This window comes from Pieris rapae, chromosome 2 (assembly GCF_905147795.1).
Source record: "Pieris rapae chromosome 2, ilPieRapa1.1, whole genome shotgun sequence".
Classification (NCBI taxonomy): Eukaryota; Metazoa; Arthropoda; class Insecta; order Lepidoptera; family Pieridae; genus Pieris; species Pieris rapae.
Window position 1 is genome coordinate 450,980 of NC_059510.1, and position 26,365 is coordinate 477,344.

Here is a 26,365-nt window from a genome sequence, read left to right on the forward strand (position 1 = left end):
GGCAATAAATATTTTGACAGACAATAATCTAATAGACTATATTAGATATATATATATTACCTATAGATAAGACTTAATTTAATGGAAAAATAATAGGTATTTTAAGAGAAAACATAAATATGCTCACATGATAGCTTTTATTTAAATTAAATGTGAAAGTTTTCATATTTTTCGTCTTGATTTACACTAAATATTATTACTATCAAGGTTTACTTAGTACTCGCAAGTCTACAATTTTTATTGTCCGGTATTTATAAAAAAATATAATATTTACAAGTATCAGAAAATGTATTTTTTAATATACTTGAACACACAGTTATTTTTGAGTTTGAGTACACAAAATTCGTTTCTCAAAACTTCAACCTGATAGATAAGTCATTAGTCAACTATCAAATTTTTAAACAGTCATTACTCAAATCGAAAATACACAACTAACTAGAGGTTATTTTCAAAATTAATTTCAATGTTTTCTTGTATTGACATTAAAAAAATAATAATCATAAAATGTATGAATTTATAACCGTGATATTATGTAGTTAAATATATATATTTTTATTATTTACAAAATGTGTTAAAATTAAAAGGAATCATGTCATCACCTTTTAAAAGACTATGCCACTGGGGACCAATTGCAGTATTGGGTATGTACTCGTTACAAATAATTAAATATATAATATAATTCTCTATAACATCATAAGTAAATCATAAAATAATAAATATTTCTAAGTTTTAAATTTTATATCAATTAATATATATATATAATCTCTTACAGGAATAATAAAGCTAATAACATGGGCAATGATACATTTAATGAGTATGTGGTGGCCCCCACATGTATCATTAGCTGCTGCACTACATTCTATCTTATTTATTACTTTAGCAGCTCTCACACTGTATTACTTTCTACAGTCACTTCTTGAAGGTCCAGGCTTTGTGCCAAAGGGGTGGAAACCTGTAAGTAGCTTTAAGTTTATTTTTTAATTTTAAACCCATACTCTTATTACTATGTATTTACCATACTGATATACTCCTATTTCTTATTTGACTGGCCTTATATTTATTATTTATAAATATAAGTCTTAAAGTTTATTTAAAATGAAATATAAATAAATGCAGTAAAACACACTTTTTACATTTCATATTAATTTTCATGATTAAGAATGGAATATATAATATTTTTTTTACCATTACTAAAAAAAAAAAACACTTAATATATAAGTGAAATCAGTATAATTATATTTTACTAATTTTATTTATATTAATTTTTACTTCAATTATTTAAATAATTCATACTGTTTTTCAGGAAAAAGAAGAAGATGTTGATTACTTACAATATTGTACAGTATGTGAAGGATTTAAGGCTCCTAGATCTCATCATTGTAAAAAATGTATGTTCAAATATGTTATTTTTTATATGTAATTGAGTAATTTATAAATACTTCCATTCTAATCTATATTTAACTAAGTATTTATGTTAAATATTAATATCTATAATGTTAAAAATGATGTATCTGATGAAGGACATTGGTCACTCTTAAGATTTGGTTTTTGCATAATTAGTTAATTACTCTAACTCTTTAAGTGCGTCAAATTGTTCTAGGTGGAAGATGTGTTAAGAAAATGGACCATCACTGCCCTTGGATCAACTGCTGTGTTGGTCATGCTAATCATGGCTATTTCTCTACATTCCTCATGTTTGCTGTTTTAGGATGTTTTCATGCATCTATTGTAAGTTGAAAAGTTAAAAACTTAAATTATACTTATCATTCTTTTGCCAATTTAATACCTCCTAATTTGCTAATATTTTATTTTAAATGTACTATGTATTGTGTCTTTCATAAGAAAATTTAGCAAATTTAAAAGGTGAATAAAATTTTAAATTATTGCACATATTGTAAACTGTATATTATTTATTACCACTTTCTTGCATAACTGCATTTTAAAATCTCTAATTAACTTAAATAATGTTTTCCTAGCAATTTAAAATTGTTGTATCAATTTTATCCAAAAAAAAATTCCAGGTCCTAGTAACATGTTTGTATCATGCAATCAACCGTGTGTGGTACCTATACAATGGGACTGGCCAAGAGCCGATGATCTACCTCACACTCACCACATTACTTCTGACGTTGCTGGCTACCGGCATGGCAGTGGCGGTAGTTCTTGCAGTTGGAGCATTGCTTTACTTTCAGGTATATATAGTAAGCCACTTGCTAGTACTTCTATCTAAGCAGCTCAGAGATAATTAAATAAATTTTTGTTTAACCTTTCATCTCTGTAACCAATTCTTTTGTCCATTTCAATTCAGACTTGCCACTATTAATTGAAAGTGAAGTGAAGTGAAGTTTTGTATTTTTTGGTAATTACAGATTCGTGGTATCCTTAGCAATCGCACTACTATAGAAGAATGGATAGTAGAGAAGGCTGTAGGCAGGCGGGAGGAACAAGGTCTCCCTCCCTTCGTGTATCCATATGACTTAGGATGGAAGGCCAATTGGTACCAGGTCTGGGCTGGAAGTCATTACGACGGACTCAGGTGGCCCGTACTGGACGGTTGCGGGCAATACGATCTCACTGTGAGTATTTTTCATAATTAATATTTATTTAAAAATATATTTTATAACACGGAATATTCCATATAGGTGCCAATTTGATTCGTGGAAACGAAATCTCAGGGATGTTAGGATTTAGTTCCTCTAATATTTTATTGTAAATATATGAAAAAGGGGGGGGATATATTTAATATTTTTTATGGCATAGATTCATGAAATATGTTAATTTATACTGAATGTGTTTTGCAGATGGAACAAAAAGCCCAGAAGATAGAGAAGCAGCAACGATCTCGTTTATTTGCGGCCGTTTCGGAGTACTCCGGCCGCTGGGTTCCTCTATTGTCTCGGCCTCGTGCGGCTCTGTCCGCCCCTTGCACCGACGAGCCGCGGCTGGCCCTTCGCGTCGGGGACGTCGTTCGGGCCACTCGCCAAAGAAGGTATTTTTAGCATCCACTTTGCGGTAATCTTGTGTATTTCACGCTAAAAGTAATCAGCTGTTTTCGATACTGCTTTATTTAAATCAAAATCCTAGCGACTTGATTGAATATCGATCTTTAATTAACTACATTACTGCGACATACTTATATTTGAGGTAATATTCCTTTCGAGGAAATAGTTTTCGCAGAATTAAGTCTGTACATTTTGTTAATATTGACGTAATAATTAGAATTTATTTGACGCAGATTGTAAAGAATACTAAATAAAATAAAAAGTTAATTCCAATCGGGCCAATAACTTTTGGGTTACAAACATGCAAAAAATGGGACTTTACGCCCCCTGCGTTAAAAGTACTTTGCCTCAGCAACGAAACTTTTTAAATTTGTTTTAATTTTCTATTTTTATTTTTTTATGATTACATATATTATTAGTATAGATAAAATAGAAATATATATTTGTCCTATTTATTACAGACAATGGCTGTTCGGTGAAAAGCAAGTGCGGACGGGAGAGGCCCGGGCTCCTCGCGGCTGGTTCCCGCGGGAGGCCGTCGTGCCCGCTGATGAGCTGAAGGTCAAACCCGATTAGCGGAATCACACGTTACCATAGATTAATAATAATTTCAATTGCGACTCTATTGCTTTGTGATAAGATGCATTTTACAATACAAGTTGGTATCAGTCATTCAAGGTTACCTCCCAGGCTAGTACATGATTGGTGTGATTTTTTTCTAGTTTATATATCATAATTTTTTTTTATGATATTTAAAATCCTCATTTACACAGGATTAATAAATAATAAATAAATAAGGGTAGTTATTTGGGCACGCAAGCGAAGAAGTAGTAAAAGCCGCGATGATTCTAGTATAACATCTTTTTTATGTAGGTATTCCGTTTTCAGAGAATTGTCATATTTATAAATATCTCGATTTTATTTGTAGAAAGAATCCGAAACAATTTACCGCTTAGTTTTAGTAACTCGCACTTTTCACACCGGACATTAAATAAGATTTATAATTCATAAAGAAGTGCCAGATTTTCCCGATATGTCTTATTTAGGATTAATTTGTTCCTAAAGAGTTGTTTTAATGGCTAACAATTAAGTGTACACTCATAAGTAAAGTGAAAAAGTAATTTTCTTTAAATCGGTCTACGGACGATAGTTACGTAAAAACGTCATAACAAAACATTGATGAATTTTTTTGAAATTTTATTAAAAATTGCGTACTTGAGTCTTCGAGTGGAAGAGAGATAGATACAGCGCATACGTACTATGAGCGTAACGGGACAGTCATGCTTTTTTATTCATACAACCGGCGTTCATAGATTTATTAGACGTCACGTCAAAATGTGTATGAATGTTTACTATACCGATATACCGTGTTAAAACTTCACGGGGTATCACTTTTTCTCAATAAAAAAGCTAACATTAGCGCCAGGTTTTTAAAGCAATACAAAAAAAACGAAATATTGCAATGAGTGTAGCTTAAAGTAATTCAAAGACGCGGTACAGAAATGGAAGTATTTACTCATAAACAAAGGCAGATATACCCTTCTTCGAGAGTTCTGTTGAATTTTTGCATTCATCTTTTTATAATCGTTCCGTTACCAACCTCTATATCACTCTTCTCTTTCTCATAAATCTCTTCCTATCCGCTTGCGCGTGCTCAGTGCCCTCTATAGAAGCTATCATGAATTACTTGCTAAATAATACATATTTGCGTGTAGCCGATATTGTAGAAAGTTTTTATTTCAATCGTTTCTTCACCTCTGGGCATATGATAGATGTACATATCTGTACATCTGGGCAATCGCAAGCAGAGAGGAAGTGTCATGTGATTAAATGCTTGACTCGATATAGATTTCGAATGTTTCATGAAGAAAGCATATTGTAAGTTTTATTTTAAGGTGCTCTATTTTTTTATATCGTAATAATATAATACTGTATGGTACTTGTTACGTTTTAAAGAATTTACATATACTTACCCAATATATCAAATCAATATGAAATTATTTTTTATTTTATATTTAAAGTTATCGTGGCAAGCTATCTTAAATACGTTATTTCGTGTATTTTTTATATTTTTTTTACACAAACGCATTTTATGAAGACTTAATATATGTATTAAAATGTGTCCGTCGTCATCTCTTTCAAATTGCGTTTTCCCTGTTATAGAAAGAGATGGCACTATATTGTTATTAGTTTAATTTTTGTCTTTGGTTAATGCGAGTGAACGAAACATTTTTAAAAGTCGCGAAGTTCATACATTATTTGCTTAAATGGATGTTTCGTAAATTCTCCACCAATCGAGGAAATGAAGGAAGTAGGTACTCCTTGAAGTAAACTTGGGGCTTAATATTGAACCCAAAAAACTCCTTATATAAGTGTATGTATGTATTTAATTAAGTTGATAATAAACTGGAATTGTATATGAATTTTTCGATTTTACTATTTCCATATTTGTAAAGTTTTACAGTTTTTTGTTAATGTTTACAACGTAATCACAAAATGTTATAAATGTATTTTACGATACTTAGTATGAGCCGATGTGTGATTGTGTAAATAAAGAATATAACTTGGAGTTTATTGTTTTTGTCGTAGAATATATCATAGTACAATGATAGCCTGGTTTATGATTCATTTCATCGTCATGCATTTTCTACATACTTGTGCAATCGCTAGCATCTTTATAGGATAACTAGTAGGAAAACCACGTAAACTTCAGATCGATATTGTTTCTGTATGAGATGTGACGTATTTGACAGCACTCAAGACGCGTTTGTGACTTGAAATACGTTTTAGAACACGTGCCTTAGTGCTAAGTATGGTTTCCTTATGTCAAATGTAGTAGATTTATGACTAACTCTTTCGTTTATAAATCTATGTCACCTGTGTCCATCTTAAAATTGTCTGCCATACAGACTAAGTGAACGAGGCAATTATTAGGTCAAATGTGGTACCTATCTGGTGACCGACGTCCATAGGAAAATTTAAACAAAGGCAAAAGTGTAAAATCTTTATTGTGCATTAAAATAAATTAATATAATCGTAATTAATGCGTAATAAGTTTATTCCAAAAAATATAAAAAGCTTTATCTATTATATTATCACGAATTCTCTTATAAATGCAAATCAAATATTACAGATTCACAAACTTTATATTTCAAGGAAATTATATTTCAAAAGTTTGCACTGTTAATAAGCATTCGTATTAACTCAGTTGCTTAAGACTAATTTGTTATTTAGTGAAAGATCGTAAAGTATACCATTATTTAAGAATCTCCTAAGGATGCCTCACTATTGGAAGTCACACACAATACGCTATTTTTCCTAATATGAGTTAAGTTTGTTCCAATTCGGTATTTAGAATGTTATTAAGTGAAATATTTTATCTGTTGTGACCACAAAGCTTCTTCGGATCTAGTACTCGTTGTCCTCGTCCAATTCCCCTTCAGTGGAGTCCACTCCGACTTCTTCATAATCCTTCTCGAGAGCTGCAAGATCCTCTCGAGCTTCAGAGAACTCTCCTTCCTCCATACCTTCACCAACGTACCAGTGAACGAATGCGCGCTTAGCGTACATCAAGTCAAATTTGTGGTCCAATCTGAAATTTAAAAAATGGGTTTTGTATAAAGCCAAGTTAATATTTTGAAATATAAAACAAGCATACTGTGTCAAGGGCCCAGACCCTTCAATAATAAATTACGTTGTGTATTTTATCTATATGTATTTTTTATCTGTGCGTTCTTAAAGTATAACGAAGAATTGTTCATTGTTTGGCGCCAATTTTGCCACAGAGAATATAAAAGACACCCAGCCGCATCATATATTATTTTTATAACTACGTATTTCAAGAAGTCTACCTAGCCCAAGCCTCGGCTATGGCTGTAGTGTTGGACAGCATGCACACAGCGCGCTGAACTTTGGCCAAGTCACCACCTGGAACTACTGTTGGCGGTTGGTAGTTGATTCCCACCTGTCAAAAAATATACAATAGTATTAAATGTAAATATGTATATTTGGTCAATAGCCTTTAAAGTAGTGGTTAGTTTACCTTGAAACCAGTAGGACACCAGTCAACAAACTGTATGGACCGCTTAGTCTTGATGGTAGCGATGGCTGCGTTTACATCTTTCGGTACAACGTCACCTCTAAAATAATAAGTGCGTGCGTACATAGTATAAATGTTTGAATTGAAACTTCTATGTAAATTAATTATTACTAAAATAAAAGCCTCAATGATCATGTACCAGTATATAATCACTACATGTATGTATTTGTATATCTATATTAACATTGTTTACACACTGTATACGTGCTTATGAGAATATAAGTAAACATCTGCAATTACTGTACGTTATGCGACAGAATAGAATAATAAGAATGAAGAATAGAATAATGAATAGAAAAATAATGATGAATATACTATTACCTGTACAACATACAACACGCCATGTATTTACCGTGACGAGGGTCGCATTTTACCATCTGAAAAAGAATTTTTTTTGGAAAATAATACTAATATGTACCTAATACTTACTGAAACTTAATGAAATTCGTAAACTGCTTGTTTCTGATTAAAACATTGTAAACCATATTTATACATAGTGCAGTTGGCCAAGTGGCTTCAGCGTGCGACTCTCATCCGTGAGGTCGTAGGTTCAATCCCCGGCTGTGCACCAATGGACTTTCTATGTGCGCAATTAACATTAGGTCGAACGGGGAAGGAAAACGTCGTGAGGAAACGGTCTTTCACCCGAAAAGGTGACGGCGTCTGTCAAGCACAGGAGGCTGATCAACTACTTGCCTGTTAGATTTAAAAATTATCATGAAACAGACTCAGAAATCTGAGGTCAAGACTAAAAGAGGTTGTAGTGCCTAATAATAAATAAGTCAAAGAATCCCGTATATCAGATTAATAGAATTCCTAAAAGGGTAAATGGGTTGGATAGTCGCCAGACTCTATCAATATTACTTAAAGACCTGCTTGCCTGCAGTGCCGATATTTGAAAATTTTACCATTACTTAGAATTACATCCATTTGAAAAGGAGTCGCTGTTAAGAGCGAGAAAAATTCATAATTTCTCCGTCCGCTCTAGTGACTAGTGAAACAATTTTTCAATTCATTCATCACATGGTTAAATAAAATAAAATTTACCTACAATCAGTGATTTTAGTTAGTGGCCGATCTTATAATTGCGTATTGAAATATGTAACGCCAATGAAACACCTAGAGAAAATATGATTATATTAATATTTTGTGATTTTTGTGGTATGATGATGCAGCGTGTTCACATTATAGCATTATTTCTTTACTAATATATGAGTAACGAAAGTAGTTGAAACAAAATATATACCTGATTTGCAGGTTCAAAGCAAGCGTTGGTAATCTCGGAAACAGTCAGTTGTTCATGGTAAGCCTTCTCAGCGGAGATAACTGGGGCGTAAGTGGCGAGTGGGAAATGTATACGCGGATATGGCACCAAGTTTGTTTGGAACTCTGTTAGGTCGACGTTGAGAGCACCATCGAAACGGAGCGATGCAGTGATTGAAGATACGATCTGCGGGAAAAAGTAAAGTAAATAAATTTATATTTAAATTTAGCTAGTTTTAAAATGTAAATTAAATGTTACCCTAAGACGTAAATGTTCTTTAAGACATAAAATCTTAATCAAATAAAGTTTCGTCTTTTTTATTAAAATCTCAAAGAAGTCGGAATTTTCTTATTATAAACTTATCAGCCTACCTGTCCAATAAGTCTGTTGAGATTGGTATACGTTGGTCTTTCAATGTCCAGGTTCCTCCTGCAGATGTCGTAGATGGCTTCGTTGTCGACCATGAAGGCACAGTCGGAGTGTTCTAAGGTTGTATGGGTCGTCAAGATTGAGTTGTAGGGTTCCACTACTGCAGTAGATACCTTAAGAAAAACAAAATTCAATTAAAAGCTCTGACCTCCGTATCTCATTAACAGTTTGGACATGAATCATAGTTCATGTTCGCACCGAGCACTGTTTCTTCTAGGTACCTAATAAACTGTTACCTGTGGTGCTGGGTAGATGGAGAACTCAAGCTTGGACTTCTTGCCGTAGTCCACAGAAAGCCGCTCCATCAGTAAAGAGGTGAATCCTGAACCAGTGCCACCGCCAAACGAGTGGAACACCAGGAATCCCTATAGTTAAAATTAATTAGGTTTGAATTGTGCATACATTTGAAGATTGAGTGTCCATGGGCTTCGGACACAGTATCACTAGACATCAGGTGAGCCTGCTCGTTTCCCCCGTGTCCTATTTTTCTATGTGCAAAATTCACTGTCAACTCAAAAATTAAATACCAAAATCCTGATTACCTACTCTCTAAATTTCTTATTGGTCTTGTGCATTAGCTCAATGAAAATGTTTAAAACAAGTCCATAAAAACTTGGCATTGTCCATAAATACCTGTAGTCCAGTACATTGGTCAGCGAGCTTTCTCAACCTATCAAGGACTACATCGACGATCTCCTTGCCGATTGTGTAGTGTCCTCTCGCGTAGTTGTTTGCCGCATCTTCTTTGCCAGTGATAAGCTGTTCTGGATGAAACAACTGACGGTACGTACCCGTGCGGACTTCGTCTGTAAAGAGGATATTAGTTAAGAAGGCTTTAGCCTGTTCGAAATACATAATTTGATAAAATTCTTTTACTCGGCCGATCCTCACTTTTAATGATAAGTCATTGTTGAGATTTACTCGGCTTACGTTAAATGCATTTTTTGTATATAATTTTTGTTAATTATATTTGTCAATAGTTACGTCCACCATTTAGAATTTTATAGAGCGTGTTTAAGAGCTATTGAGGCATATTCCCATACTAATAGAATTTGTCCAGACGACTGTCAATATTGTGTGCCTTTCTTCCTGGTAAGAAGACATTATAAGGAGGTATATACTCAAGACTTCTTATGTTAGTATGCATTGTGTATCGACGGCCACCGAGCCGTTCTTTGTGGTATATAAAGTTTGTATCATCAAATAAATCATAATAAATAAATCAGGCTACGACGATTACAGATCTTGTATGGATGTCTATGGTTAAATAAAAGTCCGGGGTCGAATCGTATTGGATATTTTATATTAAAATATATTTTAATGAAGCAATACTTGATTTTATTCATTGCCGACGGAGCTTACGTGAAAATATTTCTTTTAATCCTAAAGTTCAAAGGACTTGCGAGTGTCTAACATGTGGTTAGTAAAAGCAAAACGTAGTGATTTAATTAGCGAAGCTCAAGTGGTTGTTAAGTGAAGTGGAATGTTCAGGGTTTAATTGGAGCTCTCGGGGTTATATATTTTTATGTCTCTGAAAGCTTACTTGACGACCAATTAGTATGAATCAAATGGTTTATTTTTTATATACGAAATATATTTCGCTTCAATTAAAATGGAGTAGGCATGTTCTACTATTAAAGAATGTACTTCAATCTTATGATAGAGAGTCAAGAACCGAAATGGATTTTAAGTTTTGACACACACGAACTATAGGTTCTTGTCACTAATAAGCTAATCCTAAAATATACGAAATGCAAACTTTCGTGAATATATTGAAAATTGGGTTTACCAGCCGGTTTAGTAGGCCGGAGCCAGTAATCAATCGGTGCGCCCTCAGATCACACATGAGTGAAAAGATTCGTAATTGTAAAAAGTGTATTTCCCTCTTTCCTTTTTCCCCCTATCAAACTGTCAGCCCCACGGTCTACTCAAAATAATCTAGGACATGGCAATGATAGAGAAAATGGCGGCAAAATTTCACAGCCTATACTTTGAAAATTTGTAAATCCACCTCTGATTAAACGTACTGAGCGTGTTGTGCATTCATAAAGCACTGTATGACGTCGTCTGTGTTTGCACCCCTTTAGGCTTTATGGGGGCCGAACAATTTTGTTCGTTTTGCCTTTAATCCCTCGAGACGGGACATCATTTTCCTCGCCACTTATGTTACGAAAAGCCCTCAGCATTTTTAACGAGACTTTTGTTTTTTTAATTATAGATCGAAAAATTATATGCGAATGTTTTATTATATTTATTTGAGTATAGAGATTAAATGTTATATTCTTCTTATGTGTGATGTCCTATATATTATATTGTCTACTTATCTTACCTGCCACAACACACATACTTTTGTATAAATATTATTGTTGTTGGAAGTGGTTCTCTTTGCACCCTGTATCTTATTTAGGATTGGTATGTTCCTCTAAGGCATTACATATTGTAATGATGTGTCCTTACATCACAAACTGTTAACTTTTTTATTTAACGTTTTTCTATTTCTACTATAGTGTATCTCTAAAATAATAAATAAAGATAAATTTAATTAATTTTAAATTGTATTTGATGCTGATAGTTATCAGTTTGTCTAAGAATTATAAAACACAAAAAGTACCTGAATAAGGGAAAAAAATACGGCGAATTCGTACCCGACACACTTGGCTCATGTTGTGTTTCTCGGGGAATCTTACGTATCAGTTATTCGATATCCTACATGTTTTGTAATAAAAGTACATTACAATTAATGTTCTTTAAGGAAACCGATCTCAGTAAAATGTTAAATGTCCATATTATATTAAGTTTACCTTGAGTTGGTAATAAAATGTTGTATCATCATTTCTCAAATCAATCATTCAATCATTTTCTATGCATTTCTACTTGCATAATTTAAATGTATTGATGTTTTAATATTGATCAGTGTTGTACCAACGCTTATATTAAATATAATTGTCCTGAAGAGCCTCATTTCATTACAATATTTAGTGCCTTAGAAGAACATACCAATATTAAATAAGATACAGGGTTCAAAGAGAACCACTTCCAACATAACCTATTTTTCAAAAGCCTTAATTCATTGTTAAATAGGTTTTGCATTGAGGTTAGCTTCTGCAGTAATGTTGATGAACAATGGCGTTTTGTATCCATGATAAAATATACTAAGGTTATATTGAATAGATATAATTTTAATGATTTTACAATTACACATAAGTAGAATTAATGAAAGGTTCATTAAAATATGCAAATTGTTTCAAATTTGATTTTGGAAGCATCTTGGTAATACTTTTTTTTAATATAGAACAGGGTGCAAACGGGCAGGAGGTATACTAGATGAAGTAAGTTAGTTATGTTAAGCGATATTGCCCATGGTCTCTCTCAATGCTAGAGGGCTAGTCTATTACCGGTCTTTTAACAATTGTGATTTGTTACGCTCTTTCCTTAAAGTGTTCGGAAATACTTCAGTGGGCAGTTGGTTCCACATAGTATTGATATTTAATAATCATAAAAAAAGCTTTATACGTGTTGGTGTTTCTTGAAAAAATGTGCAAAGTCAGCAACGTGTGACGTCGATACAACAGCGAGCGAAGCGTGGCGTGTTAGATTTCCTGCGCTATGCAAATCGCTTGATATACGATATACAGATAATAGAGTTATTGAGAAAGCCAGATTCTTAAGATCTCACGATTATTTGTTCCATTCTCTGTCGGTGAAAACGGCATACCTTAGAACCAAGGAAAGGAGTCGACGGTGTGTCAGACACACATGCCTTTTAGAAAAATAAATTATCACGAAACAGATACAGAAATTTCTTACACCTAAATACTTTACACCACTTGGTTTTATTTTCATTCTATATCCAGAGATATTTTTTCAAAAGGCTCTGGAAGAAGGCGCAGCGCTAACCAGATGCCTGCAACTTCCTCATCACGCAATATCGCAGCACACAACTCCTGAGAAAATCTTCGTATCTAAAACGTCGCATGGGTCTTCCAGTTGAAGAACACCTACTGCAATTCTGTACTGACAGTTTGACTACTGTTGCACAGAAGATGTAATAATAATATCCTGATGTAGCAAATTAAAAATTGTATACTTCGAAAACTCTAAATTTAGATTCGCTATTGAGCGCATGGTACGTTTGTCTTAACACCAGCCTCCACCATTATCCGTAATAATACCAACAAGAGTTTACATTGGAACGTTTTCAATTTGTGATGTCAATTTAGGTAAGTACAGTGAATACAGATAAACGTAATAACACGTTACATTCGCGGCTCTTGAGTGGGTTCGATGCCCGTCGTTTTAGCTCTAGTGCACAACATATTAAAATAGGATTTGTTTTAAATAAATTTTTGTGATGATCCAACTTGAGATATTTCTCGCGTAGTTATATAAAAATCTAACTAAGATTACCTAAGTGTAATACGGTCCGATCAAAGCGTGGCGAATTTGAATGAAATTTGACACAGACGTTATTTTTAATATGAAATAGCACTTAGATTCTATTGTAAAATATAAAAACTAAAATATATTACTAAAAGGAGCGCTCTTTAGCCAAAGTTCCGAAGATACTGGTAGCGTTCCCCCTTTGAATAGCTAGACTATTTATTTAATTTTAAGGTAAGTTTATGTAAAAATTGTAAAAAAAATTGATACAATTTAATTGTTTTTCGTTACATATAATGTAAATTAAAAAAAGTTTATTGTACGCTCTATAACACGAGTTTTTATATGAAAATAATTTCTCAAAAAAAACAAGAACTACAAAACAAAGATCAACTCATATATTTAATTATTAAAATACACCGCATCATACCTATAAATACATATTTATATTATAAAATATCTGACAATTATGGTAAACATAAATGTTATAAAAATTAAAAATTAGTAATTACTAGTAAGTAATTATCACATCTCATCTCATGCCACTTAACTCGACAATTTTCGTTTAATTTTATTATAATTGAGAAACCACGTGGTGGTGATGTAGACCCAGCTTAGAAAGGCAATTTACGGTCAGTTTTTATTCATCCAAATGCCATTACCAGCGTAGCTAATGCTTTGTAATATGCGTCTAGGCTTTTTGTGAATTCCGTTTTTCTAGCGTCTAGGCTGACGTATTGACGAATATTAATGTTCTGCCCAATCAATTTATTATTTGATTTTAACCAACAGGAGTCGATTTTGCGCTGAATCTCGCTAGGTTCCAGGAGTTCCAGGGCTTGTCATTTTGAACCAATTAGACTTAGTATAATTATATACTGTTGATAATTTACTTAACATTTATATTTACTATAATTGTCATGTATGTAAAAATAAATAGCTTGTAACATATACTGTATATTTAGCATTATATATATTGTGGTAAAGTTTAAAAAATATCTGAAATCTTCTAAATTTAAATAAAAGGTTTATAAATAAATAATTTAAATTTTTTTTTTTTAATTTAAATTAATTTAATGCAATTTTCATTTATAATTAAAAAAACGTAAAAATTATAAAATAAATTTTGATGAAATTAACGGTTGACTGACTCTTTACAGTGTTGCTTTTATTTTAATTTACCACGTAAATTATCTTCGGTATACAGCTTAGCAGGTTACAATAAAAATTCTTAGTTCGCCGTTGAAGAAGTTTTTAACTGCGCGTTCCTAAGAGAATTTTAGTCACTGCTCTTACCGACTACGGTGGGTTCCAAATCGACGAACACAGCTCTAGGGACGTGTTTGCCCGCTCCGGTTTCGCTGAAGAAAGTGTTGAAGGAGTCATCTCCACCTCCCAGGGTCTTATCAGTTGGCATCTGGCCATCAGGCTGGATGCCATGCTCCAAACAGTAGAGTTCCCAACAGGCGTTTCCGATTTGGACACCGGCTTGGCCAATGTGGACTGAGATGCATTCCCTCTGTAACCAAATGATGAAAAGGTTTATCGGATTTGTTTGTTATATTATAACGGTATCGCATGTACAATAATGGGGATAATATCGTTGTTAATAATTATACATAGTATGTACTATGTTTTTACTACATTAATTTTTATATAAAAAGGTCACAATAGGAAATCACTTCGACGTCCGTCGTTCCACTACTGCACGTTTTTAAGACGTTTTCACCATCTTCTACTTAAGTATTTCCAAACCAAATCGACTACAGATCCTACCAGAAAAGAGCGTAACAATTCTCTAAAGCCGGCAACGCAGCCGTCTGGCATAGAGAGTTTCTAGCCTCAAACCGTTGTATAAAAAAATACTTAGACAAATTTTTATAACAATTTCATTTGTTAAAGGTACGTTGTTGTTGTTTGGTAAAGACAAGACGATATATGCCCGGTAATACCAGCTTTAGCTGAGCTAGTAAAAACCTTCAATACATATTTTTACTTTGAATAAATTATATAAAAATATTAATTAATTATCATATTCTTATGGTTAGCACGTTTTCCGCCCCAATTCACACTATTTAATTTGCATTCTCATTACCATGATTAATATAGACGAATAGTAGACTAATTTTAAATCACATATTACATGTTCTAGATTCAAATATTGTATTATATATATATTTTACTATAAGATCAATGTTTTTTTTATCAAAACCACTAATCCTTACGTGTCAAACATAGTTTCGTGCGGAACAATAATTTGTAACAAAATTCAGAGTTAGGGTTGACAAAGTTTATTGAACTCATTACCTTCCTGAAAAAACACGCATGAAAATATTGATTTCACATTAAATTGATTATATGGCTGTTTGTTTTAATGATGAGCTTTTAAAGCACGAATCATTGTGAATGTTGTTTTAGAAACGGATATCGTTAAATAATAGCTAAAAGGAATAAAGTGAATCGATTGTAATCTAAGTTACGATTGTTCTATATTTGTAGTAAATACAATGAGTCCCTCAAATGATTCTTTAGATGGTATTTCGTGATAAAACTGAGGTTTTTTCTATCCAAACCATAGTAGATCTTATACATTTTTGAAGTTATACTTCCTTTGGGGCGTTAGGGAAAAATTATTAGTAAATTTTATTTTAGGGTTTCTAGTCTACCTATCGTTAATAAGGCTTTGGTTTTAAAATATCCATGTCTCGTGATGAATAGGATGATAATGATAAATAGGATTTTTATTATTGCCCATTCCACTGTTTACATGTGTTGATTGCGTTGCTTTGTTTCAATACCTTTGGCGTCTTTTGTAGTTTTGCACTTCTTGCTAGATGCTTCTTCTCTATATGAGGTGAGCATCTAATAAGGTTTTTGTTGCCTGAAGATTGCTCGAAAGCATTAAGGCGGCCAGTTAGCCATCTTTTTATTTAATTATTTTTATTGTACTATATTAATATATACTGTATTTAATAAAACAAACAAACTAATGTCCAGATAACTAAGACAACAACTATTGTCTTTTTATATGTGATCTGTGATCTAGATTATTTATTGATATCATGTCCGATGCATATAACACACTGAATGGGTAATAAAAACCGTATCGTGTGAGCAAACTGATACGATAACTTTAAATGCTACATTCGATATTCGTTACACACGACTTGAAACAACTACCTTTATTATATTATATCCATTGCTATTTTGTTTCGTCAAGTAAAGCAGCGTAATAGTATTTAATTTTGTGGCTAATTTTCGTACACTGTAACCATTACAAATTAGCTAATTGGTAATTTATATTGAAGTAGAAAAGGGTGTCGCTAGACAGGGATTAGCTACAGACAGCTTAACGCGTCTTTCGTGTCTTTCTAGTTATGAATACCACTTAAAGATTCCATGAACAATAGAATTAAAAAAATATATTTATTCTTCATGATTTGGTCTTCAATTATTAGTCTGGTATGAACAGTTGCAAGGTTATTAGGTAACTTGCCAATGATAGTCTAATTTTTGATTTAAATTAACGATTTTAAGTATTAGGCTTTTTGTGTAAGTATACGGAGCCTCTTGCCCGTTTACCGGCTTGAGGCTCCGTAGGGTACACAGGCATGTGTCAGAGGAGGCAAATATGTAATTATAATATATAATAATTATAATATATAATAATTATAATATACAATAATTATAATATATAATAATTATAATATATAATAATTATAATATACAATAATTATAATATATAATAATTATAATATATAATAATTATAATGTATTAAACAATGCTCCTTCTAAAAAGGTTTTCCTAAATAGGCAAGAAGTAGCAAATTAGATATTCTTTAAAAAAATAAAAATTTGGAGCGTCCAAGATTTTATTACTGGAAATTAATGTATACATAGGTCTTTTATGATTGTAACTCGATCTAGAAGAAGGGTGCTTCACCCCTCACGGAAGGGGCTTTAGGACATACTCAGGAAGTATATATAAGCATAATCGTATCATTTACATATTAGCTTTCGCTCTAACCCTATAGCCAACTTACTTTCGACAAAATTTGAATATTTTCATGATTGCAGTATGTACAATAACAATATCTTCGTCGATAATCCGTCTTATTAGTTAGTTATTTAGTAAAAGTATTTTTTTTATTTGAACTATTTTATTCCATTTAAACGAAATGTAGCTAAATTTAATTATAAGTTAATAATATTAGGATCAACAAGCTTTAAACTTATAAAGAACAACTGTAAATCATATCTCAAACCATGCCTTTGTTTAATATTTTTTTAGTAGAAATGACAATTTTTTTATACATAATTTGATACTGCAATTAAAATTGAATTTGGTCAAAGATGATTGCAGGTTATTAAACTAATGTGGGCCGGCAAGGGTACCTTAAAGAGAATATAATAATTTAATGACTGTAATTTTATGTTAAATTATATTTTCATAGGATCACAAGATTTTTCTAACGCTAAACACTTCTCGTGGAGAAAATTACTTCGTACTGGCTAACAATTAAATAAGGAATTCAGTCATTTCAGCTAATTGCCTGTCATTATAAAAAATAAAACCAAGAAAATAGTGTAAAAATATATTGGTGGATGGAAAAAGCATTCAATACGTCGACAATTATGTATAACTGGGCCAGTATATATGTTTCGAAGATTAAACAGATATAGAGATTGACAGAAGAGTGACAACATTTAGGATTCCATTCGATGAAGAAAAATGTATCTCACATGTGTCCTGCCATGCCTTACATGGAACCTCAACCTCAACTTCAACATGAATGAGAAATATCGTGTTGGGTGTCACTTTGAACAATCACGTAACGGCAGACAAAAGAAAGATTACAAATGTGGAAATTCTTTTAAAGAAAATAAAGCTATGGACATGATTAGAGAAAGTCGTGAGAAATGGTCAAGATCCAATACAGAATGGCATCAATATGGGAAAAGAAAAAGGGGTAAACCACAGCGAGGTCTGTGTGGACTAGAGTTGCCGGGATTTAAACCGGTGGATAGAGCTAGAAGAGGCCTACGTGTGAACTACTGTCAAAATATGTTCTACTGTGGCAAGAAAAATGTGTTTAAACTATTGTATGATCACAGAAATATAAAATTAATAATAATTTCATATTGACGAAGTAAATATAAATGTAAATAATAATAAGCGCAAACTAAATGTTAGCATAATTAAGCCAAAATGAGCCTTTTAGTTTTTTCTACACTCATAAATTATAACATTTTCATTTACGATAATGTCCAGTAAATAGTCTACACTCATTGAATTGTTGCTCAGAAATAACAACGTTTAAATAAGCCAACTCAGTCTTTTGTATGTCGCAACTCCACTACCCCTAATTCTATATTCCTCATCAGCTCATATTTTAAAAATTAAAGCCATTTTGCACCAAGCTTTAACATCTTCATTAAACATCTCTACAACAACCAACATCGAACCTAAATCCCACTGAAAATCGTATTTTTTTTGACGTAAAGCTTTTGTATAAAATAATATTACTTTACTGGCCTACACTATAATACAATTAACTATTCTTTAACAACGTTTAATATATTGTAATAACTATAATTTTACGTGAGAATACCTGAAAAATTGTTTTTGTACATAGCACCGCGTGGCACGATCAAACCAACATGGAATCATCAATCAACTGACTCTGTTAAACACAGCTTTTCCAATTTCAGCGTAAATTATCCGATGAATAGCTAAATCCATGCTTTGGTTAATATTAAGCCGAATTTTAGTTTTGCAATTAGAATTGTTTGAGTATTACTTTGTACACGAAAACATTCATCTACTACCAGCACCCACACACTCACTCATGCACACACGTGTTGTTAGCATTACAATAAAATTAATTGAAAATCTTTATCTGGAGTGTACTATTAAGTTTGTTATGGAAGAGCTGGGAAGTGCAGAAACACAGATATTTTATACTTAAATGGGTTCCCAAATCTGACACATTTTTATTATAAGCGAATAATATTATAAGCAAGTAAATCACCGTCCGCCGTATGATAAAATTCTACGATAATCTGAATTAACATTAACGAAATTGTTACCGTAAATTAGTTACTAAAGCAGCCTAGTTACTCCCATCATTAAGGTCCTAGGATCATTCCCCTGCACCAATGGAAAGTAATATGTGTATACAACATTCGCTCAAACAGTAAAAGAAAACATGGTGAAGAAATCAGCTTGTTTTAGAACCAATAAGTCAACGGTGTGCGTCAGACACAGGAAGCTGATCACCTACTTGCCTATTAGAATGACAAAAGATTATAAAACAAATACAGAAAGGCCCAAAAAGATTGTCGATGTGATGCTTATGGAAATAGACGCATACGGGTTTAATGGTAATATAATCTGTCTTTATTTTCCGAAAATGTTACAAATGTGGGTGTTTTCCCACGTTACATAAACTACCACCAATTACTAAGTCGACTTGAAATCGATTACAATTACTATATCGTTAACCATTTTAGGGATAACTGTCCCATAAAACCGTATTAACCATTTAAGATCAATTTATGTGGGAGCCCAAAAAGTTAAAACATCAATTACTACTAAATAAAATAGAGGACTTATACCGATTCTAAAATGACGCAAGTCTTGATGAAAAATAAATTGTTTTCACAATAGAATACTCATAATAGTAATAAACATTAATAAAATGGACGCAGAATGATTTACACCATCGGTCCATTTCTTCCTCCATTCACAACCAGAACACCGTTTGGGCAATACCCAACGTTTTTGACGTTCATACCTAAGTGTACAAAGTAACCTATATGAATAATAAATGATTTTTAATTTGAATTCACCGACATCAAGATCCAGCATTGTGATAATCGAGCTCAGTCTGGATATCCATAGTTGCTCCCCTCACACCTTAAATCGATTTTGGTGGGGTTTTTATAAATCAATTGTTTTGTTTATTTTTTTTATTATTTATTCGTGAATGTTATGTTTTTGTGCTTATACTGCTTGTCATATAAAATAATGTATTTTACTGTACAAAGTGCCGAGCGTCAGCAAACTTTTATCAATAAATAAATAAATAAGAAAGGACACAGACACTTTTTAATTAAAAGCTGGCAACGCACTCGCTATGCCCTCTGACATTGAGAGTGTTAACGTCAGTTATAATTATTTGCAGTTAAAGATTAATCTATGGCATTGCAGTATTTTGTTTTCAAACTTTACAAGTTCGATCGTCTATTGTCTATGTTTTTATAGCACTTTTTGTTGACTCAAGTGGGACCGGCATTGGAAATTAGCTAGTGCATTGACCTAACGCAAGGTAGCTTTAGATTATTCTTGCTCCATGTATTCAGTAAAAAATATATATTTACCTAAATCATTGTAAATAAGAATTATTCACTAAGAACTACTGCGGCGTAGATGCTTATGTTTCCAATTAATAGGCATATATAATAATATTTTATTTATAACGAAGTTGAAGACGACACCGGTCGGATGTTCTTCGTTTACATTTTCCGTAAAATGTTAGAATATCAGTGAATTAAGTATAAAAAAACGAAATGTAATTCTAAAAAGTGTAATTTTAAAAATATGTATTCCAAACATGCCTGTGGCATAAATCAATTAAACTAAAGCTAGGACTTTCGCAATGGAGATTTCCTATCGTTATTGTCCCTAACAAACCATAGCTTTTAAAATATCTACCACAGGAAATGATTATTCGTAGAGAAAATGCTTCATTGAGTGCGTCTGCGCAGGAGTGGCAATAATGAGCTGTCTGCTAAATCTGGCATTGTTTCGGATCACTTGAGTGGAACGACCGGGTTATAATACCTTATTAAATACAATTAGTTTCCACTCTAAATTTGGTTTTGTTTTCTTTTTAAACTTAGTTTTAACACAGGCGGTTCTTAAAGCTGCAGACAGGCTCAACTCAAATCAAATATAAAAAAAGAAATTTTATTAAAATTCTCTTACAATACATAAATAAAAACTCATACATCAAACATCTTAGCCAATTCTGTTTTTTTAAAGCCATATCCAAGTTTGACCTAAAATAGGTGTAATAAAAATCAAATATAATACCAATGGTATTTTTAATTAAATTGCTTGAACCAATAAATATTCCAACTTTCTATAGTAAAGTATTTCTTTTGTCAAAATAATGATCTGTTTTGTGTAAAGAATTTAGATTGATGATATTTTAAAGCGAAAATCGTATGATGAATTGGTTATTTTTTTGGGTGTTTATTGAATAGATCTTCATTGATTTGAAAATGAAAAGATCTTTTAATATAAAAGGTTATATATTTTTAATGTTTTGGACACAAAGAAAGCAATTTATGAACACGTATGTATGTAATACTTTTTTTAATCAGGAGTTACACAATAAGATTTATATCAAAACGATATACTACTACGTACTATTTAAAAAGGCAATTTATTTAAATATATTAATGTGTGTTAATCTTCTTAAAAGATTTTAGGTATTAGCTGTTTAATATATTCGTTTAGGACACAAAGAAAACAATTTTTGAACACATATGAAATGTGTTGAACAATGTAGATACAATAAGTATTGGATAGTATTGAATTACTAAAACAAAACCAAAAAAGAAATTTCTTAGAAACGGTGTTTAATTTGATTCGCTGAACCACAGTTCTAAAAACATATGAATCATTGTTATAAAAACTGACTGTAATTGTAAACTTGATGATTCAAGAATACTTTTTATATAACATCCTTTCACATTCTGTGTCTGTTTTATTAATCTCTATTGTTATTGTCCTTGTGAAAGACAAGAAAGAAAAAACCATTTCTTTTTCAACAAGAAACCCAATTACACTTTGTCAGAAACGGTAAAGGTACTCTATTTTATTGCGAAGTAATTATGATTTTACATTTTGAACACCCACATAAACTGATCCTCAATAGTTAATTTGGTTTTATAGGACACTTTACGATTTAAAAGTCTAGGAAGACTTGTTTTATAAAAATATGTTCGAGGGACTCATCTATAATGTTTGCCTCAAACATTAAGCCTATTCATTATAATTAAGCAGCTTTTCGCGCTTGGATGGATAAACAAATTATTTTGCCGGGAATCAAATCCGCTCCACCACGATGTTTACTAGTACTGTTTTATCTTTATATTACTATATAATTTGAATGAAATATAACTATTGATTGATTTTCAGTTCGAGTAGGTAAATTCTGACGTAAAATAATAACCAATCCCACCGAACAAATGTTTTAAAAACGCAAATGAATTCCAGACATGATAGGAGTGACTCATGGGGAGCGGCAACATGACATCGGAGGCATTGCCTAAATACTACCCTAACTTATGTATAACATAATGTAATCATATTTTAACTATTATCAAAGTTTTTCAGAGCATAGAATTATAATGACAACTTTTGAACCGACTTTGAAAAATAGGCTAAAACTTGAGCGACATATTTAACAGAGATTGAAAAGGATTTTTTATATCAACGCAAGAGTGCAAATTATTGTTTTATCTATAAATTAGATTATTTTAAATGTATTAAAGAAAAGCTGTGTAAAAAGGCTTACCATAAACTTAGTGAAAATCTAGTTGATAAAAGGGCCTGGGACTAGTGCTGGGCTTAACCTTCTAATTAATTTGCTATATTTGTTTTAAAATAAGTGTTGTTTGATGATTTGCTTTTTTAAAAGAGTGCCGAGTTTTCTCTCGGCCTACACCCTCTGTTTTCTTTGTCGATGAGTAGGGACTCCTACAGGTTCAAATTTAAAATCGTGGAATAAATGATACCTGTTCTTCTTAATCTGAATCTTATGTTCCATATAAAATGTTTAATTTTAATTTTTTTACCGGTAGAATTTCAATTTCCATTTTTCGAAACACTAACAATTCCAATAAATTAAATTTTAAGGCAAGGCTTATACGAGAGTAGTCACGCAGCTTATGAACCAGTAAATATTCAGTTAAATATTGCTTTGCATGATTTTTGTATTTTGAGAACTGAATTGCTATTGCAATGATATTTAACACTTCAAAGCCACTAAGCAGACTGTAAAAACCGCGAATTGTCAGGATAATTTTACAATTTCACCATAAAAAGAAACAGATAGTCGTTTGTATAAATTTGTACAAAATGAGTCATGGCCCCCAAAATATAACATCGCCCCGTATTCAAAGTTACTTCTCTTCGGTAAGTATTTTAAAACAGTATATATGTATGTTGTAGTGTTATAACCATCGTTATATACACGGACTAGATATTGCTTTTGTACCATACTAACCACGGAAGCTCCAATTGATAAGGCGATGTTAACATTCGGACTTACTAAGAATAATTTATGCGACAAAAGCAAAACTTTTTAGTGTTGTAATGGTATCGACATTTTATTAATATTTACGCATTTTTTTTATGTAAAATTAAACACGTCCCTCTGTAAGTCGTGACTTCAACAAACACCCACAAGTATTGTGGGGTGTATAATAATGGTCTATGGCGTGATCGACTAAATCAATAAATCTATTTTTTTATTATTTAGGAAACACATGGTAATATTTATATCAAAACGATATACTAGACTATTTAGTTACACAATTTATTTAATATATTAAAGTGTTTAGGTATTTAATTAAACAATATATTTCATATTTCAGCCATAGTAATAATTATATTACAAATATTGAAATTCTGTTATAATCTTAATAATAATAAGGTAAAATTAAATAATTGTATTCATGTCTATGGTAATAAAAGCCTTTTGTTAAACTTTAACTTAATTTAACCAATATCTGTAAAGCTGCATATAGTAGATTATTTTTCGAAAAATAACGTCATAAAGTAGTTTCACTTCTTACGTGTGTACACTAGTACACGCACATATTTTTTTATACTTAAACCTTTTTGGCTTCACTCTAAAAGCAATACAGATTTTTGATCGTGTTTAAATAAAATTATGTCCATATAACCATTATAACCACTATAACCATAGGTACTAGATTTTAATTTCAAGAAATTTTTGCGAGTGACATTTAAAAATTAAATTTAAGTTAACTGAGTAAGTCCGATCATTGACCCTCCGCTGAATGCAACTGTCATTGATATATGTCACAAATAAACTTTCTCGATAAGTTTAATTTAGTGTTAAATTAAAATACTGATTAATATGCGTGCTTATATTTTCGTGTCTTGATTTTATATATTGTAAATAACGGTAATCACCCTTTCTTTAGCAACCGCGTTTATAAAATGCCTCTTTTTTATCGAATAAAAACAAATCGTTCCTGACGTTTGCATATAGTATGCATAACAATAGCACATTGTTCCCGTATGTACGCATTGTCCTGGCCCCGGGAACTAATTGCATATGCCTGATCTAATATTTATCAGTCTTGAATAATACATAGCGTAACGAAAACCAAGAAAGTAAGAGATCTCAATGTAAAGAATTCTAAATGGGGAAATTTATAATAAACATTATTTTCAGGCCCAAGAATAATAATATTGTGTGGAGGTTGAAAGTCAATAGAAAGCTTATCACCAATTTGCTTGATATGTGACTTATTTTCTGTCTGTGAATGTTAGTCTTGAAAAAAACGTTTTATGATCTTATAAACAATTTTACTAATTATATGAAATTTTGATATTTTAGAAAATATAAAAAAAAATTGTATAAGCGAAATTATATCCGATTAAGCTTTCAATTTAATTGCAGACTTTAGCTTTCCAGAGCTGAACAAATAGGGCTTAGCAACTGAGCCGGATAATCAATATTCTGTGAGCCATTAAATCTCATAACCCAGATAATTGAAAGCTCAAAAGCTCAGGTTTTTAATTGTAAAGGCGATAGTCGTAAACGTGTAGAAAATACTCAGATTTTGTAATATGTTTTAATATTTAGAAAACCCTGTAAAACAAATATATTGAATTGAATTTCTTTGATATTTATATATAAAGTAACGATAGTAATATATTTCTTTTTTAAAATATATAATATAGATAAATAATGTATATAAATTCTGGTATCTTTTAATTAAGTCTTTTGAGGACGAAAATATTATTTTGTGTTACACAGTTTTAGCAATTAATTAATAGAGTCTACATGTTATAGAGCTAATAAACAGGAAAACTTTACACCTTTTATATAACAGTAATATGTATGACAATTGTGTGTTATATATGTATTTAAAATTCAAATCATTGTGACAGTTCAAAAATATTAGTAACTTTGTAGTAAACTTAGCAGAAAAAAATAGGTAATTGTTTACGGAATAAAAATAAAATAGAGTTTATTGATTATTAAACACCAAAAATTTTTAAATCTTTCAAATGATCGTTCGTATAAAACGTAAAAAAAGCACTTACCATATTGAATGGGTATATAAAGGTCCTTAATGTAATGAAATAAGAGCGAGATTGGCGTGGCGGGTTCGCAAGGCAACGCACCGGGCCGGACTAATGACGATGCGGTCTGTTCTCCAGTTTTATATGACGCTGGAGACACGGAGGGACTATTCTGATAAAACTTTTTGATGGAACATTTATTTTAATATACAAATGTCACGGATCCGGTATATACTCTTCTAGCTCGTATGTATCATACAGAAAGCTTTTTGTGAAATTCTTAGTCGCTTTTAGAATACCCTATATATTTGTGTCTTACTTACTATTGGACCTATCAAAGTGAAATAAAATAAATCATTTATGCTACAACCTTTTCAGGCAAGTAGGTCATCAGCCTCCTGACACACGCCATCGACTGTTCAGGTCTAAGGGAAAAAATATTGACGCTATATCGACGATTGAGACGTATTAAAGATTGGCATGATAGTATTTGAATATATTTCATTAATGTAATATAAATGCTATACTTAATTTACTTCAGTAACTATACTCATGTGGTATAACAATACGCCATATTTAAACGATATCTTCCTAATAACGTTTCAGAATAGGGTTGTTCATTTCAACGCTAGAGCGTACTGTGTCCAGACTACTGGCTAAAGACAGGACTTGTATTCAGCCTAAATCAGGAACAATGACTAATATATTATGAGTAACATACGATACGATTAATAATTAAATGATAAGTATGTTTGACGCTTGTGAATCTTATTCATAAAATTAGATAAATATTTTTGTTGCTTTAAAGACTTCGAGTAGTTAAAGCACATGTA

The 26,365-nt window shown here is 31.8% G+C and overlaps 2 protein-coding genes across 2 annotated transcripts; one reads left to right on the top strand and one right to left on the bottom strand.

Annotated features, from left to right (window-relative positions):
• The first annotated feature begins 472 nt into the window (after positions 1-472).
• Positions 473-5,571, top strand: LOC111004047 (palmitoyltransferase ZDHHC6). Its single transcript, XM_045632226.1, has 8 exons — positions 473-641; positions 773-954; positions 1,304-1,388; positions 1,601-1,728; positions 2,022-2,192; positions 2,370-2,576; positions 2,802-2,989; positions 3,464-5,571. Exons 1-8 carry the CDS (start codon positions 590-592, stop codon positions 3,576-3,578), a joined length of 1,128 nt encoding a protein of 375 aa, XP_045488182.1. The 5' UTR covers positions 473-589; the 3' UTR covers positions 3,579-5,571.
• A 422-nt stretch (positions 5,572-5,993) lies between these two features.
• Positions 5,994-25,641, bottom strand: LOC111004045 (tubulin alpha chain). The gene is made up of 10 exons (XM_022274860.2): positions 25,554-25,641; positions 14,471-14,693; positions 9,428-9,600; positions 9,031-9,159; positions 8,737-8,907; positions 8,348-8,551; positions 7,423-7,478; positions 7,045-7,141; positions 6,854-6,966; positions 5,994-6,594 (listed from the first exon to the last, which is right to left on the bottom strand). Exons 1-10 carry the CDS (start codon positions 25,554-25,556, stop codon positions 6,411-6,413), a joined length of 1,353 nt encoding a protein of 450 aa, XP_022130552.1. The 5' UTR covers positions 25,557-25,641; the 3' UTR covers positions 5,994-6,410.
• Positions 25,642-26,365: the final 724 nt, after the last annotated feature.

Coding starts and splice junctions, on each gene's coding strand:
- LOC111004047 (XM_045632226.1), top strand. CDS start 590: ATGTCATCACCTTTTAAAAGACTATGCCACTGGGGACCAATTGCAGTA. Junction 2,193..2,369: donor GAGCATTGCTTTACTTTCAG/GTATATATAGTA, acceptor TGGTAATTACAG/ATTCGTGGTATCCTTAGCAA. Junction 2,990..3,463: donor CGGGCCACTCGCCAAAGAAG/GTATTTTTAGCA, acceptor TATTTATTACAG/ACAATGGCTGTTCGGTGAAA.
- LOC111004045 (XM_022274860.2), bottom strand. Junction 9,160..9,427: donor ACCAATGTACTGGACTACAG/GTATTTATGGAC, acceptor TTTTAACTATAG/GGATTCCTGGTGTTCCACTC. Junction 6,967..7,044: donor GGTGTCCTACTGGTTTCAAG/GTAAACTAACCA, acceptor ATTTTTTGACAG/GTGGGAATCAACTACCAACC.